Source organism: Schistocerca piceifrons, chromosome 8 (genome assembly GCF_021461385.2).
Source record: "Schistocerca piceifrons isolate TAMUIC-IGC-003096 chromosome 8, iqSchPice1.1, whole genome shotgun sequence".
In the NCBI taxonomy this organism is placed as follows: domain Eukaryota; kingdom Metazoa; phylum Arthropoda; class Insecta; order Orthoptera; family Acrididae; genus Schistocerca; species Schistocerca piceifrons.
The window spans coordinates 21,883,614-21,901,511 of NC_060145.1; the positions used below are offsets into that span (position 1 = coordinate 21,883,614).

The window sequence follows — 17,898 nt, forward strand, 5'->3', positions numbered from 1 at the left end:
ACAACAACATATTCTCTGGTAACCAGTCCTGGGACTTCACTTTCAAACTACCAGATTTATTGTCAGCCATAATTGTGAGAAGTGACTTGTCTTCTGACAGCCTTCAGCAATGAGTGAATTTAAGTCCAAATGTCAACTTCTTCCTGAGCTATCACCAAATGTTCCTACTGCTGCAGAGTCCTTATTTTGCAAAGATTAATCTTGATTCTGCAAGGTGTTTTAGCAGAGTCAATCTTTTTACATATGAAGTGCACTTTTGACACTACTAGTATAGGCTCCGTGTCATAAACAGGGCTATAAAAAAGCCCATGTGGAGGAAATGGCACAGATCTTCCACTTATTTAAAATAAGATCTAGCTGATGCCACTGTTTGGATCAAAGGTGCATCCAGGAAACATTGTTCCTCGTCTCGACTTTAAATTAAATACTAGTGTGCACAACTGGTACATGGCACAAAATTCAAGCAGTCATAAACCATTTTTCCTTCCATCTCACCCTCTCCATGTATACTTAGGCAGTCTGGCCAAGTGGCAGAATCACATCTGATAGGTATACTGAAGTCGCCTAGAATGTACACAGGCTGCAGTTCCTGCACCACTTTGATAAGATTTTCATAAAACTGATCCTTTAAGTCCACAGCCGCGACTAGTGTTGGAGCATATACAGCTATAAATGTCTCAGGTCCACTGCTCGCTGACAAACACAAAGTCATAATGAATTCTGAGAGTCCAGTCGAGCATTCAGTCATCTAAAATAGTTTGTTGCCAAAAGCAAATCCAACACCATCTTGTCTGGGATTGCCAATGTCCTTTCCCTTCCCCCTCCCTCCTATCTCTTTAAAATATATCAGAATCAATCCCTCATCTTGCAGCCTCGTTTCAGGTAATTACAGGTTGACTACAACTGTTTTGCATAGACCTTGAGAACTTCCACAGGCTTCCAGGAAGCATTGCATCATAGTGCAAATGTTCCACGCTGCAAAGCATAGAAAGATGTTTTTGTACTTGTTTCAGCAGACACCAACAGTACAGCAACAACTTCCAGCAACACTTGTTTTCCATACATCCAATACCAGTTGTCCAAGGGCTGCCCAGCTTAAACAGAGAGTGACTGGCTCTGGTATCTATGATGCACCTCCCACTAATACTAGCAATACCTGGAACCTGCAATTACATTCATTAGTGCGGAGTTATAATCAGTAAACTGCCACTACTCGTGTTGATTCCACATGGTTGCAGTTGGGTACAGCATCCTCTCCATGGATGGTATTGCACCTGGCAAACCTTTCAAGTGCCAATGAGCTTGCCCACAGCTCGTGCCACCCTCTCCGTCTTTCTGGCTGATTCCACAAGAGCAACAATACATGACATGAGAAGTTAGGTCGGTTGCAGTGATTTTCTGCTCAGTTCAGCTTGCACAGTACTCATATTAAATGGAAATGCTAATTCCTGGTTTAGATTCAAAAGTGTCATTCTCCTATACAGACTGTATACAAATACCCACCAAGTGCACATTTGCAAAACAAAGGGAATAAACTGGATGGGAAAAAGGAAGAAAGGACACTGTAATACACACTTTATCTGACTCTTCCACCAAGACCTGTATGGTTTGGGTGACGCTACCAGTAGCTATGCTACTGAAAGCATGGAAATGGTTCAAGTGTTATCTAACAGGAAACAAAGGGTGTTGTGAAACACCTGCACAGTATGCAGTCAGTCTTCATCTCACTGGGAATTAATTACATGTGGTGTTCCTCAAGGTTCCATCTTGGGTCCATCGCTTTTTCTTGTGTACATTAATGACCTCTCATCTGTTATCTTGCCAAATACTAAGTGTGTTTTGTTTACAGATGATACAAACATTGTAGTAAGTAGAAAGTTAAGTACAAATTTAGAAATGGCTGCTAATCAAATTTTATGAAAGCTTTATGTGGTTTAAAGCTTTCATAAAATTTGATTAGCAGCCATTTCTAAATCTGTACTCAACTTGCTACTTATTACAATGTCTGTATCATCTGCATGTGGTTTAACCCCCCCACCCCCCCTCCCCCATGAACCATGGAACTTTCTGTTGGTGGGGAGGCTTGTGTGCCTCAGCGATACAGATAGCTGTACCGCAGCTGCATCCACAACGGAGGGAGAGCCCAGACAAACGCGTAGTTCCTGAAGAAGGGAAGCAGCCTTTTCAGTAGTTGCAGGGGCAACAGTCTGGATGATTGACTGATCTGGCCTTGTAACACTAACCAAAACGGCCTTGCCGTGCTGGTACTGCAAACGGCTGAAAGCAAGGGGAAACTACAGCCGAAATTTTTCCCAAGGGCATGCAGCTTTACCGTATGGTTAAATGAAGATGACATCCTCTTGGGTAAAATATTCCGGAGGTAAAATAGTCCCCCATTCGGATCTCCGGGTGGGGACTACGCAGGAGGACATTGTTATCAGGAGAAAGAAAACTGGCATTCTACAGATCGGAGCGTGGAATGTCAGATCCCTTAATCAGGCAGGCAGGTTAGAAAATTTAAAATGGGAAATGGACAGGTTAAAGTTAGATATAGTGGGAATTAGTGAAGTTTGGTGGCAGGAGGAACAAGACTTCTGGTCAGGTGAATACATGGTTATAAATACAAAATCAATTAGGGGTAATGCAGGAAGAGGTTTAGTAATTAATAAAAAAAAATAGGAATGCAAGTAAGCTACTACAAACAGCTTAGTGAATGCTTTATTGTGGCCAAGATAGATACGAAGTCCACGCCTACCACAGTAGTACAAGTTTATATGCCAACTAGCTCTGCAGATGATGAAGAGATTGATTAAATGTATGATGAGATGAAAGAAATTATTCAGATAGTGAAGGGAGATAAAAATTTAATAGTCATGGGTGACTGGAATTCGGCAGTAGGAAAAGGAAGAGAAGGAAACGTCGTAGGTGAATATGGAATGGGGATAAGGAATGAAAGAGGAAGCCGCCTGGTAGAATTTTGCACAGAGCATAGCTTAATCATAGCTAACACTTGGTTCAAGAATCATGAGAGAAGGCTGCATACAAGAAAGAAGCCTGGAGATACTAGAAGGTATCAGATAGATTATATAATGGTAAGACAGAGATTTAGGAACCAGGTTTTAAATTGTAAGAATTTTCCATGGGCAGATGTGGACTCTGACCACAATCTATTGGTTATGAACTGCAGATTAAAACTGAAGAAACTGCAAAAAGGTGGGAATTTAAGGAGATGGGACCTGGATAAACTGAGAGAACCAGAGGTTGTAGAGAGTTCCTGGGAGAGCATTAGGGAACGATTGACAAGAATGGGGGAAAGAAATACAGTAGAAGAAGAATGGGTAGCTTTGAGAGATGAAATAGTGAAGGCAGCAGAGGATCAAGTAGGTAAAAAGACGAGGGCTAATAGAAATCCTTGGGTAACAGAAGAGATACTGAATTTAATTGATGTAAGGAGAAAACACAAAAATGCAGTAAATGAAGCTGGCAAAAAAGAATACAAACAACTCAAAAATGAGATCAACAGGAAGTGCAAAATGGCTAAGCAGGGATGGCTAGAGGACAACGTAAGGATGTAGAAACGTGATAGATACTGCCTACAGGAAAATTAAAGAGACCTTTGGAGGAAGGAGAACCACTCGCATGAATATCAAGAGCTCAGATGGAAACCCAGTTCTAAGCAAAGAAGGGAAAGCAGAACGGTGGAAGGAGTATATAGAGGCCTATACAAGGGCTATGTACTTGAGCACAATATTGTGGAAATGGAAGAGGATGTAGATGAAGATGAAATGGGAGTTACGATACTGCGCGAAGAGTTTGACAGAGCACTGAAAGACCTGAGTCGAAACAAGGCCCCAGGAGTAGACAACATTCCATTAGAACTACTGACAGCCTTGGGAGAGCCAGTCATGACAAAACTCTACCATCTGGTGAGCAAGATGTATGAGACAGGCGAAATACCCTCAGACTTCAAGAAGAATATAATAATTCCAATGCCAAAGAAAGCACGGTTGACAGATGTGAAAGCCACCAAACTATCAGTTTAATAAGCCACGACTACAAAATACTAACATGAATTCTTTACAGACGAATGGAAAAACTAGTAGAAGCCGACCTCGGGGAAGATCAGTTTGGATTCCGTAGAAATGTTGGAACACATGACGGAATACTGACCCTACAACTTATCTTAGAAAATAGATCGAGGAAAGGCAAACCTATGTTTCTAGCATTTGTAGACTTAGAGAAAGCTTTTGACAATGTTGACTGGAATACTCTCTTTCAAATTCTGAAGGTGGCAAGGATAAAATACAGGGAGCGAAAGGCTATTTACAATTTGTACAGAAACCAGATGGCAGTTATAAGAGTCGAGGGGCATGAAAGGGAAGCAGCGGTTGGGAAGGGAGTGAGACAGGGTTGTAGCCTCTCCCCGATGCTATTCAATCTGTATATTGCGCAAGCAGTAAAGGAAACAAAAGAACAGTTCGGAGTAGGTATTAAAATCCATGGAGAAGAAATAAAAACTTTCAGGTTCGCCGATGACATTGTAATTCTGTCAGAGACAGCAAAGGACTTGGAAGAGCAGCTGAACGGAATGGACAGTGTCTTGAAAGGAGGATATAAGATGAACATCAACAAAAGCAAAATGAGGATAATGAAATGTAGCCGAATTAAATCGGATTATGCTGAGAGTATTAGATTAGGAAATGAGATGCTTAAATTAGTAAATGTGTTTTGGTATTCGGGGAGCAAAATAACTGATGATGGTCGAAGTAGAGAAGATATAAAATGTAGACTGGCAATGGCAAGGAAAGCATTTCTGAAGAAGAGAAATTTGTTAACATTAAGTATAGATTTAAGTGTCAGGAAGTCATTTCTGAAAGTATTTGTATGGGGTGTAGCCATGTATGGAAGTGAAACATGGACGATAAATAGTTTGGACAAGAAGAGAACAGAAGATTTCGAAATGTGGTGCTACAGAAGAATACTGAAGATTAGATGGGTAGATCACTTAACTAATAAGGAGGTATTCACTAGAATTGGGGAGAAGAGAAATCTGTGGCACAACTAGACTAGAAGAAGGGATCAGTTGGTATGACATATTCTGAGGCATCAAAGAATCACAGTTTTAGTGTTGGAGGGCAGTGTGGAGGGTAAAAATCGTAGAGGGAGACCAAGGGATGAAAGCACTAAGCAGATACAGAAGGATGTAGGTTGCAGTAGGTACTGGTAGATGAAGTACCTTGCACAGGATAGAGTAGCATGGAGAGCTGCATCAAACCAGTCTCTGGACTGAAGACCACAACAACACCATCATGTGATTTAAAGCTAATTCAGTGTCATTAAACTTTGAAACAACTCAGTATATAAGAGATTTCCTTCCAGCATGCTTATAACATATGAAGACATGCAGATTGAAGAGGTTGACAGTGTTCTGGGATTACAACTCAATAATAAATTCAGTAGGGAAGGGCATACCACAGAACTGCTTAAGCTCAAAGACAAGTCTGTATTTGCAGTGAGAATGATGCCAAATGTAGGAGATATAAAAATAAAAAAAACTTGCATACTTTGCTTACTTTCATTCTATTATGTCATATGGGATCATCTTCTGGAGCAACTCATCAAACTGAGCAAAAAAAAAAAAAAAAAAAAGGTGCAAAAGTGTGTGATAAGAATCATTTGTGGTGTAAATTCAAGAACATCATGTAGAAACCTGTTCAAGGAACTTTGTATTCTAACCGTTGTTTCTCAGTACATTTATTCCTTGATGAAAATTGTTGTAAGTAATACATCTCTATTTTCCACCAAGAGCTCAATACTTAGTATCAATACTACGAATAAGAACAATCTACACAAAGACCTAAAGTCACTTATCTTGGTCCAAAATATTCAGGAACATATATTTTCAATAAATTGCCAGCAACCTTCAAAAACTTGGTTTCCGATAAAGCACAGTTTAAACAGAGTTTGAAAGACCTCTTTATAGGCAACTCCTTCTACTCCACAGATGAATATCTTAACAGAGACTATTAAGCCAGCTTAAGTAAAAATGTCTGTTAGATTTCAGTTTTGACAGCATTTGGTCACAGAAGTCAAGATTAGATATTTTGTGTGTGATACATTTGTTAATAGTGCATAACAATGTTTCATTCTGACAGCATGTTAATTCTGTAAATATGAGCTGTTTCAGTTTACTGCATTCTATTCACCTATTTCGATAATCTTCTGACAAATGATCAGGGTAGTAAGTATATTCAAATGTTTTTTGTTTTACTTTTGGCCATGTTCAACACCCATGAGAATCCTCTCATTTTTTGGGTCTATGGAACAAAAACTGAATCTAATCTCATCTCTTCACAACAGTGCAAGTAAGAGCTCTCGCCCACTTCGAAAGTGGTAATTCAGTGTGGTGTCTCCTGAGTTTCTCAGTAGGTTTACTATTCAGATACATTTTCTCTGGGAAAGCACTGCTCTCATGTTGGCCATTTACATAACTGGATTTTTTGTTTTTAGTCTACAACAAAATTCAATTTATATTGCTTAGTCACATATACACTGCCTACTCAGAAATGCATCTATGGAGTAGGAGTTGATAAGTAGAAATGATTGCAATTGCCTTTTAACTTTCAGCATCTGCTAGTTCCTTTAATCCACAAAGAAGGTGGCTCAATATTTTTAAGGCTGCATATGTTACTCTTTCTTCTGCAAGAATAATTTTATGTTGTCAACAGTGGAGATTAGTTTTCTTCATACTGTTATATTTATGACTACTATTATTATTTTCAAATGGTGCCTCATCCTTCACAACAAACTACATAACACAGTTAATGCACTGTGAATATATTGTTAGAATACCTAATTTTTTTGAGCAGGTGGCCAGTAAAGTGGGAATATGGATACTAGATATTATCCTTAAACCTCAGCATGGTTCTGTGTAACAAATGCTTTGTGTCTAGCCCAGAAAATTGTTTCATAGAACATCAATGAATAGAAGTACACAAATTAATATCCTACCATTTTCATCACCAAATTAAGCAATTACACAAGAGCCTTGAGCTAACACTGCTAAAACTAAACTTATGAGATGACACCTTCATCAAATTATAGTAATTTTAATGTTTAATAATATCAACGCATATCAGTGTATTACTAGAGCATTATTCATGTTTGACTGCACATAAAGCTCTATCATCATCAATATGACTAACCTACAGGATTTCAATGATTTTCCCGTTTTCTCACTGACTTCATCCAAGTCTTTGCGATGTCGAGAAGACAGTTTTTTCCCCAACAGTTCTCTTATAACTTCATCATCAAAGTCATAGTACCTGAAATAGACAATAACCAATAATAAATGTAACTGTGCTGCCATCCAGAAATTAATATACAACACTGTGTGGAAATATGAAAGCTTTAACTCTATGTACAATTGTCGGTTAAGTGTGGTGGCAAATTTAATATCTACAGGTTCCTTCGAAAGAAAGAATGAGTGCTCTTACTTTTCAATCAGAAGACGTTTCGTCTGAGGTTCAATCTGAAAAGCGAGCTGCTCCTCTAGCTTCGGTGGATTGTAGAGAAGCCTTTCCAGTAAGCTGTAAGTACGATAATGATCAAGAACGTCAGATGTTAGTAACTCCCTTGTTGCACCAGTCTGCTTCGTGACCCCTTTCGCGTCTAATGCGTTCACAGCTTCTTGAGCTGTGGAGTGAAGCAAATTTCATTCATTTTTATTTTGTAAATGTTAATTGCTTCTTGCGGAAGATCATTTCGCACAACGTACACTTACACGAACAACCATCTACCCATAATTGATAAACATCAGGGTCCACCAAGGTGTAGTTGCTAATAAACACGTCAACTTCAGGATGCATGGTGTTACTAAAACAATTATTTTCTGGACGCACCGATCAACAAAATTTTACTGGAGCTTTAAACGCTCCATAAATAAAAGTATGATGGCAAACGCATAGAAATGACAAAGATGAAAAAAAAGAATCAATCACATGCAAAAAAAGAAAAAAAATACCATGGCTGGTTAGCCATCCGAGCAAATCGCCGTCAAAACAGTACAGCAGTTAACAATTGAAGGTCTGGGAAGAGTACTAAATTCGAAAACTGATCGGTTTTCGCCGTGCTAGAACTTGTCGCCTAAATAGACATTCGTTTGTCAAAACAGAGGAAGGATGCAAGGTAATGTTTATATGACACTCGCGCAATGAGGAACAGAGGAAGTGTCATGAACAGCTGGTAGCGTGGTTGTTTATGTGATGGGCGCGATCACACGTACTGTTTATAATCCTTACGATGAATTAGAAAGGTGATGAACTGTTGTTTTGAAAATGACACATAAGTGATCTGTAATAAATAACAATGATGGGTCGTGCGTGTTGTCTTGTGTTGTCGTGTGTTTTGGTCCACTTAGTACAGCTACTACACGGAACTGAACAGCAGACTGAAAACAAGAACCTCTCGACCATAATTTTAAATGGAAACTATTCAGACTATTATACCTTTAATGTCAACAGGACAGTGGAATACATTTTTCAGTTTCCTGCCTCAGAGGTAGGTACAACTTCAACAAAAAATTGTCGTTTTAACTGAATTTCCTTTAAGCTGTAAATATTGCGTTGTTTACAGGATATGATAGATAAGCCAGCAAGAATTACCGTAGAATGCAAGGATTCCAACCGAAGTTTCCCAGTACTTGTTGTCGTAAGACAGCAAAAAGGTGTCTTGTCCTGGCAATTGCCTCTTCTTGTGGAGACTGAATCAGATTCGTAAGATTTTGTATATAAATTTTTGCTGCCATGCAGATTAAAGAACGTTTATGGAAACCCACTCATATGTTATTCTCTCTCCTCCCTTTCAGAGTAGAGTACTGGAGAACATCACGCACTTTATGTCCTGACAACAGTCGTTATTTCGCAGGGAACAATGTGAAAACGCTTTATCAATATATTATTGTTAGCATATCAACGGCAAGTAATCAAAATTTGTCGGTGTCTCTACTCGTCTCGAGGAAAGAGGATTTTCGAATCAGGTTGGTGAATTGATGCGTATGTATGTTCAATTACGAACATTTAAATTTCTAAAGTAAAATAAAATTTTGTAAAGATAAATATCAGACTTATTTGTTGGCTTTGACGAATGACTTGCCTTCCATGATGTGTCAGTCTGCTGTGCAATGCCTCCTTTATTTTGTGAAGCCCATACCTATCTACAATCACACCTGTATTATATTTCTTCTGCTTTTATATATTTATTTACAACTTTATTATCCTCCTTGGATTGCTACTCATATTATTTGTTTGTCATTAACACTGCCCTCCCCTGACCAACATAGTTTCCTAAGAAGTCTCCCAGCATTAAGCCTGTCATAACCATAACTGTATGTTTATTGAGTTATTTTAGTTACAATCTCATGTTCATGATATGGGGTATGTGTTGTAGCAACTGTTAAAGAAGCATTTACCGAATATACATATATTTTCAGTACAATAGTTTTTAAATATATGTATACCATAGAAGAAAGAGATTACCTGTTATAACAAGAATTAACTTCAGTTAACTATCATAACATCCAAGGTTATTGTACTATGGTCAAAATTAAAGTTACATTTGACATAAGTTGATCTCCAGTAGGAATATGTTGCTTCTATAGGGATCACAGGGCAAGATGAGACTGACTGTGGTGTGTACAGAGCTGTCTAAGCAATCATTCTTCCTGTGATCCGTAGATGAATGGAACAGGAAGAACCTATAACAACTGGTACAATGTGAGATGCCCTGTGACATGCACTTGAGAGTAGTTTGCAGAGTATATATGTAGATGTAGATATACGGGACAGATAATATCTCCAGTTCTTTGAAGATTGGTTTGTTAGGTGTGTGTGATGGTATGATTGCAATAATATGATCTTCATAATTTATTTTTCTATACATTTTTTTCTTATCTACTGACCCCAAGAAATGAATGCTCACTGAAATTATTTGAGTTAACCATTGCAAAGTTCACAATTCTAATGGAAATCAAGTCACACCTTTGACTGAGCACTCAAAGATACAGTAAAGGCTACTTATTTTCCACATTATATTCCACTGTAGTGTTATCTGTCCACAGTCCAAGGAATTTAGCTACACTGATCTACTAAGTAATTTTGTTGTCTATAACTAGTGGTTCTATTTGTTTTATATGTTTCTTTTATGCACATTTTATATGAGCTATTTGGCCATATTAAGTAAGGGATTGTTACCATAAAGCCAGTGCATGTGCCATACACTGTGTTCAACCCAGTCAGCTCTGATCTGCTTCCGAGAAATGTTACAAGAGAGGTTTGTATCATCAATGAATGAAAATGAAATGAAATGATCATATGGCATTGTTGGCTGGGAGGCCCCATGCGGGGAAGTTTGGCCGCCGTATTGCAAGTCCTTTTTAGTTGACGCCACTTCGGCGACTTGCGCCGCAAGCGAGAACGCTACCGCAAGACCACGAGTTGCAGACATCAATGAATAATACTATTCCTATTGATGGTAGGTTTTCTGAGACATTGTTAAGAAAAAGAATGAAGAGGGAAGGACATAATGTTGCGCCCTGCATGTCTCCCGAGGCGACTTATATATCTGAATGATTTGTTGTCTATCATGTGTTGTTATTTATACCAGCTGCACTTTGTTTAATAGATGAGTGAAACTGCTCATAGTAGACTGCACTTGGTACAGCAAGCATCCAGTTTGCTTAGGAGTAGTGTGTGACTGGTCCGATCAGACGCCTTTGTGAGATCATTAAAAAGTCTAGGAGCATAGTGCTTTTCACTAAATGCATATCCTATCTGGTCAGTAAATGAAAATGAGTGTCTGATTGATGTACTTATTTATAAAAAATACAACTACTTTTGTGTTCACATGGCTAAGCTCAGTGTCCCATGTCTTAATTTTTTAAAATATTTATTTATTTTGTACAACCCCCACCCCTCACCATATTGATAACCCACACAAGCTGAGTGTTCAAAAACTACTCAAAAGTACCAAGAAAAATTATTAAAAAATCAAGGAACATGCACATAAAGTCAGAAATCAGTAATTCTGACAACAGACTTGAGGCTATATGGAATATAGTGAAATGAGAGACAGGACAATCAGCCACAGAGCCTCAGAACAAGATAACATCACTATTAATTTCAGTAGAAGGGCTATAAATGATCAATCACAGATATGTTTAATAATCATTTCTTAAATGTAGCAGAAAAACTAGCAACAAACAGTTATAGAAAAGTCAAAACAGTGTGTTGAAAGAGCAACTCTCATAAAATACAACCATAAGAATGTATAAATAACTTCTCCTTCTGAAATTAAGAAAAGTGTAATCTCTCAAAAATAAAAGCTCATCTGCATTTGACAGTGTTTCCAATAGAGTACTAAAGGTTGTTTTCATATAATAAGCCCTGTCGTATCTGAATTAAGTAATGCATAACAAAGTCAAGGGATTTTTCCAGACTGTCTCAAATATGCTATTGTTAACCCCTGTATAAGAAGGATTATACGAGAGCTGTCAGTAACTACTGACATCAAATCGCAATGTTCTGTATGGGTTCAGAAGGTCTCACTCCACCATTGACAACCTAGCCCTCCTTGAAGTGGCTATATGACTACTGCCATCACCTCCTGCGTATTATTATTTTGTGAATTGTGTTTTATTCATCTCATGATGTACATTTGCAATCCATTTGGTTTGCCTATAGGAGACATGTTAAAAAATTTATAATACAGTTACAATGATTTTTACATTAATAAATAATAGAACTACAATAAATAATAACACTATAAGGATATTTCTTGGAATATGTAACATATTTTATCCAGCCCAAATTTCCAGTTTGTCCTGCATGAATTCATCCAATGAGTAGTAATACTATAGTGTCAGTCATGTAGCTTTCTTTTAAGTGGACCTAAATTCATCTGCATCAACTTGTTCCCTTTTAATTTATTACAAATTTTCAGTCCCATGTATTGAGGTCCCTGGGCATACAGTCTGGGGCAGTGGGTGGGGAGCATAAAATTTTCTTTCTTTCTAGTGTCATGTGAATGGACAAAATGGTTTCCTTCGAATAATTCATGTCTGGTGTATAAAAAATATAATAATTTATTATATGTATAAGGATGGCAGAGGTAATATTTTACGTTTTCTAAAGATGGTCGACATGTTTCTTTGTGATTTGCAGTGCATATGTTTCGACTATTTTTTATTTTTAGTACCTACACTATGTTTGTCAAGTTACCCTCAAAAACAATACCATACCTAATAATGGATTCAAAGTAGCATTTATATGCTACTTTTTGTGTTTCCATTTCAGTTATAGTTGATAATGAAACTTCCTGTCAGATTAAAACTGTGTGCCGGATCGAGACTTCAAATAGGGGCCTTTGCCTTTCATGGGCAAGTGCTCTACCATCTGAGCTACCCAAGCATGACTGACTGCCCATCCTCACAGCTTCAATTCCGTCAGTACCTCATCTCCTACCTTCCAAACTTCACAGAAGCTCTCCTGCGAACCTTGCAGAACTAGCACTCCTGGAAGAAAGGATATTGTGGAATTGAAGCTGTGAGGATGGCTTGTGAGTCGTGCTTGGGTAGCTCAGATGGTAGAGCACTTGCCCACAAAAGGCAGAGGTCCCTAGTTCGAGTCTCGGTCTGGCACGCAGTTAATCTGCCAGGAAGTTTCATATCAATGCACACTCCACTGCAGATTGAAAATTTCATTCTGGAAACATCCCTCAGGCTGTGGCAAAGCCAAGTCTCCGCAATATCCTTTCGTCCAAGAGTACTAGTTCTGGAAGGTTCGCAGGAGAGCTTCTGTGAAGTTTGGAAAGTAGGAGATGAGGTACTGGCGGAATTGAAGCTGTGAAGAAAGGTCGTGAGTTGTGCTTGGGTAACTCAGATGGTAGAGCACTTGCCCACGAAAGGCAAAGGTCCCGAGGTTGAGTCTTGGTCTGGCACACAGTTTTAATCTGCCAGGAAGTTTCATGTCAGTGCACACTCCGCTGCAGAGTGAAAATTTCATTCTGCGGTTCATAATATTTGCATTGCAAATGCAAAGCTGCTCAGTTTGTTTGCTAGTATTCAATGTGTGCCCACCAGCTCAAATTTTTATCTACACCTAAACCTTAGAATTCAACTGAGTCAACTTCTATATCATGGTGGTTGTGTACACACTTAATCTGCTCACATTTTGACTGTTTGGTTTTGAACTGCATCATGTGTGTCTTAGATATGTTTAGATTCAACCCATTCAGCTGAAACCAAGTTTATAAGGTACTGAGGGTCCTGATCACAGATTTGGGATTTTTTTTCCAAATCTTAAGCTTCAACCAAGACAGAAGTATCATCTGTGAACAGAACTTATGGGGAGATGATATTTAATATTACTGTAAATCATTAACATAGAAGAGAAATAGCGCTGGGCGTAATATGGAAACTTGTGGAACACCCTGAGATATTTTTTTTCCAGTCAGAAAAATAATATGCGAAATTTGAAGAGATGCTAACTCTTTGCTTTCTGCTCGATAAGTAGGATTTAAGTCTTTGTAGGACACTACTGCTAATGCCATTCTATTTAGGTTTGTAAACATGGTTTACAGAATCAAATGCCTTTGTGAGGTTGCAGAAAATTCCTGCCACCTTATTTCTCTTGTCTAACGATGTACTTATTTTCTCAATGAAACTGTTCACTGAATCTGCGGTGTTTTTCCCCTGCTGAAAACAAAATTGATTGTTTAGAATAACAGAATATTTTGCAATGAAGTTTGCATTAGATCAGCCAAAGTGATTTTTATTATGTACTACACACATCAAAAAAAGTTTTGCATCACCCCGGTTCCTAGAACTCCTTAAGACAAATGTTGACTGTGGGTATTGTATCACAGACACAGTCCCTTTCACTGTTTAGAGGTGTCACTCAACCCGCCCAAAGCTGCAAACAAACAGTCCCTTTGACTGTTCAGAGGTGTCATTCAACCCGCCCAAAGATGTAAACAACCATGCATGAGCAGCGCATATTAGACGAAGGGGCTCCGACAGCTGATCAGTTCCAGTCATTCCACCAGGAAGGATGTACACGGCTCATGTTGTCTGTAGTTCTACCATGCCTAGACGGTCAATACTACGGTTCGATCGCATCCGCACTGTTACTATATGCCAGGAAGGGCTCTCAACAAGGTAGGTGTTCCTCGCATCGCAGAGTGAACCAAAGCCACGTTGTTCAGACATGGAGGAGATACAGAGAGACAGGAACTGTCGATGACAACCCTCACACAGGCCGCCCAAGGGCTACTACTGCAGTGGATGACTGCTACCTACGGATTATGGCTCAGAGGAACCCAGACAGCAATGCCACCATATTGAATAATGTTTTTGTGCAACCACAGAATGTTGTGTTATAATTCAAACTGTACGCAATAGCTGCATGGTGCGCAACTTCACTTCCAGCGCCCATGGTGAGGTCCATCTTTGCAACCACGACACCATGCAGTGTGGTATAGATGACCCAGCAACATGCTGAATGGACCACTCAGGATTAGCATCACGTTCTCTTCACCGATGAGTGTCGCATGTGACTTCAACCAGACAATCGACAGAGACATCTTTGGAGGCAACCCAGTCAGGCTGAATGCCTTAGACACACTGTCCAGTGACTGCAGCAAGGTTGAGGTTTCCTGATGTTTTGGGGTTGCATTATGTGGGGCCAATGTACGCCACTGGTGGTTGTGTGAGGCACCGTAACGGCTGTACAGTGCGTGTATGCCATCCTCCAACTGATAGTGCAACCATATCGGCAGCATATTGGTGAGGTATTCATCTTCATGGACGACAATTCATGCCCCCATCGTGCACATCTTGTGAATGACTTCCTTCAGGATAACGACATCGCTCAACAATAGTGGCCAGCATGTTCTCCAGACATGAACCCTATCAAACATGCCTGGAACAGTTTGAAAAGGGCTGTTTATGGACAATGTGACCCACCAACCACTGCGAGGGATCTACGCCGAATTGCCGTTGGGGAGTGGGACAATCTAGAACTTGTGGATTCAATGCAGGCATGCATCAGTGCAAGAGGATGTGCAACTAGGTATTAGAGGTGCTGATGTGTACAGCAATCTGGACCACCACCTCTGAAGGTCTCACTGTATGGTGGTACAACATGCAGTGTGTGGTTTTCATGAGCATTAAAAAGGGCAGAAATGATGTTTATGTTGATCTCTATTCCAATTTTCTGTACAGGTTTCGGAACCGAGGTGGTGCAAAACTTTTTTTGATGTGGTATTTGACTCATATGTGCCAGATTTCACCATTGTAGTACGGATTTAGTATTCTAACTGGGAATAAATGTTTGGGATTCCCCAAGGCTCAGTCTCAGATCCATTATTGTTCCACATATAGATAAACGATCTTCCATCTAAGTACAATTAGCTATGTTTGCAGATTACACAACTATTCTAATCATACCAATCATATACACAGCAATAGAATAATGTAAACAATCTTCTGGAAAGTATCACTGACTGATTTTCTGTGAATGGCCTCACCTTCAGTTTTAAAAAGACATACCATATTCAGTTTGCACATCTAGAGATACTACACCAATGCTACATGTAACACATAGTGAGGAAATAATGAATAGCATGAAAATTTTGAAAATTCATATGTCTCTACATTGATAAGAATTTAAACCAGAAAAAGCACATTTTGGAGCTCCTAAAACAATTTAGTTCAGCCACATTTGCACTTCGAATAACTGCTAATCTTGTGGAGAAAATCAGTAAGTTTCATATTCTGTATATTTTCATTCAATAATTTCATATGGAATAATATTCTGGGGTAACTCATCCACAAGAAAGAAAGTCTTCATTGCACAAAAATGTACTATCAGAGAAATATGTGGTGCTCACTCATAATTGTCTTGTAGACATCTGTTTAAAGAGTTAGGCATTTCAGCAGCTGCTTCCCAGTGTATTTATCTCCTCATGGAACTACTTGTAAGTAATCCATTGCAGTTCAGAAGGCACAATCATGTACATAGTTGCAATACCAGAAAAAGAAATGGCATTCATTATGAGAAATTAAGGTTGTCTTTAGCATAAAAAGGGGGTGCACAATGGTGCAAACAAAATTTAGTAGATGTTTCTTATGCAGTTCTCCTGTTATAGAAGACTACCCACATTCATGAATGGTGGGATGACGTGATGTCCACTGTTTTCATCTGTCTTGTTTTCATGCTTCCTGATGATGCCTCAGTTGACATTACAGTGACTAACACTGCAATAACATAATGCCTGAGTACAAATTTTCAGAGTACACTGATATGTTGTTAAATTATGGTGAAGTTCACCATAATGGCAGAGAAGCTCCATGTCTGTAATACGAGTACATTCAAAATCGCATGACTCCGTCTCATTCCATGTTTGCCAGAATAGAACAATGGCATGAAAGTGGGAAATTCATAAGTGATAGAGCAAACTGTGGTGCTCCAAGAAGGCAGCGCTCTGTCATATTGGAAGAGGAAATGCGTTATCAGTTTGAAGAGAGTCCACCGACGAACACTCAAGTCATTGCACATTACTTGCATTTTCTCGCTCATCTGTCTGACGTGTTTTGCATGAACAGAAACTCTGCCAATGTCACCCTCTGCTCCTGGCAGATTTGTGTGAACTGTCACTTTCTGTACTTGGTTTTGACTCCATTGTATGGATTTTCCTCAGTTTCCAAGGTGAATTTTTTTACTGGCAAAGTACATTTCAACAGGGAAGGTGTTTTGAATGCTCAGAATAACTACATTTGGGATCAAGAAAACCCCAAAGTCATGTGTACATGAAGATTTCAGCACATTGTCATCATCAATGTCTGGGCAGGTATCTGTGATGGTCTTTTGATTGGGTTGCACATCCTTCCTCCCCACATAATGAGTGCCAGGTACTTGATATGCCTGCAGCAAGTGCTGGTGGAGTTTTTGGAAGATGTGCCATTGGACATTCCGCATGAATTATGGTTCCAGCATGATGTCACAGCAGTAAATCTTGCATTTCGCATCTGAAACCACCTGAATGTAGTCTATGGGGACAAGTGGATTGATTGAGGTGGATCATATGCTTGGCCACCAAGATCTCCAGATTTAACCCCGTTAAACGTTTTCCTATGGGGCCACATGAATAGTCTTGTTTACAAGATCCCTATCCCTAGGAGGAAGATCAGGTTGCACAGATCATGGCTGCGGCATAAGTGATTAACCATACACCATGCATGTTGGACAGAATGTCTGGGAGCTTACTGTGCAGATACACCATGCGCATTGAACTTGGTGGTCGTCATATCGAACAGCTATTGTAAGATCACAGTAAATAGGAGGGAATTCTATACATCTTATTTTCCTTCTAACATGGAAACGAACTGTTTCTGGACATGGGTTCCTATGTAAAACTTGATCTACTAAGTCCCCTCTACAATCTCCAGAAGTGTGTAAGATGAATTGTGAAACTCCCTGTATATGGAAAACGCTAGCATAGTGATTGACATTTATTGACAGCCAGAATTTTAAGTAATGTTAGTTTTCTGTCTTTATATGATCTACTCACATTTAATATCAAAAGAATGACATTCATTCGGAGCATGTGCAGCAAAGGTGGGATCTTTCAATTTCAGTCTCCAACTTCTCTCATGTTTAGTCTGTCTGGTAGCTATAGCCCTGATTGAGCTACAAATAACTTGTCGCACAAACCAGAGGAAATCCTATAAATTTCAGTCCATTGTAAAGGTGGAGACGTGTCTTTACTGTTGAACAGAATGTGGGCAACAGTAGTCATAGTATAGAAAACTGGTGTGTATTTCCTGTTTTTTTTTTTTTTTTT

General features: G+C 39.1%; 2 protein-coding genes across 2 annotated transcripts in view; one reads left to right on the forward strand and one right to left on the reverse strand.

The window, feature by feature from the left end:
* The window catches only part of LOC124712565 (acidic fibroblast growth factor intracellular-binding protein), a 124,718-nt gene extending 116,479 nt beyond the window's left edge, over window positions 1-8,239 (reverse strand). Inside the window, exons 1-4 of the mRNA XM_047242879.1 lie at window positions 8,024-8,239; window positions 7,784-7,875; window positions 7,497-7,695; window positions 7,206-7,325 (exon numbers count right to left, since the gene is read on the reverse strand). Coding sequence (XP_047098835.1) covers window positions 7,206-7,325; window positions 7,497-7,695; window positions 7,784-7,875; window positions 8,024-8,040 — 428 coding nt within the window. The 5' untranslated portion in view covers window positions 8,041-8,239. The remainder of the gene's footprint in view (window positions 1-7,205; window positions 7,326-7,496; window positions 7,696-7,783; window positions 7,876-8,023) is intronic.
* Window positions 8,039-17,898, forward strand: part of LOC124712564 (SID1 transmembrane family member 1-like) — a 123,078-nt gene continuing 113,218 nt past the window's right edge. Inside the window, exons 1-3 of the mRNA XM_047242878.1 lie at window positions 8,039-8,559; window positions 8,635-8,774; window positions 8,867-9,037. Of these exons, the coding sequence (XP_047098834.1) occupies window positions 8,368-8,559; window positions 8,635-8,774; window positions 8,867-9,037 (503 nt within the window). The 5' untranslated portion in view covers window positions 8,039-8,367. The remainder of the gene's footprint in view (window positions 8,560-8,634; window positions 8,775-8,866; window positions 9,038-17,898) is intronic.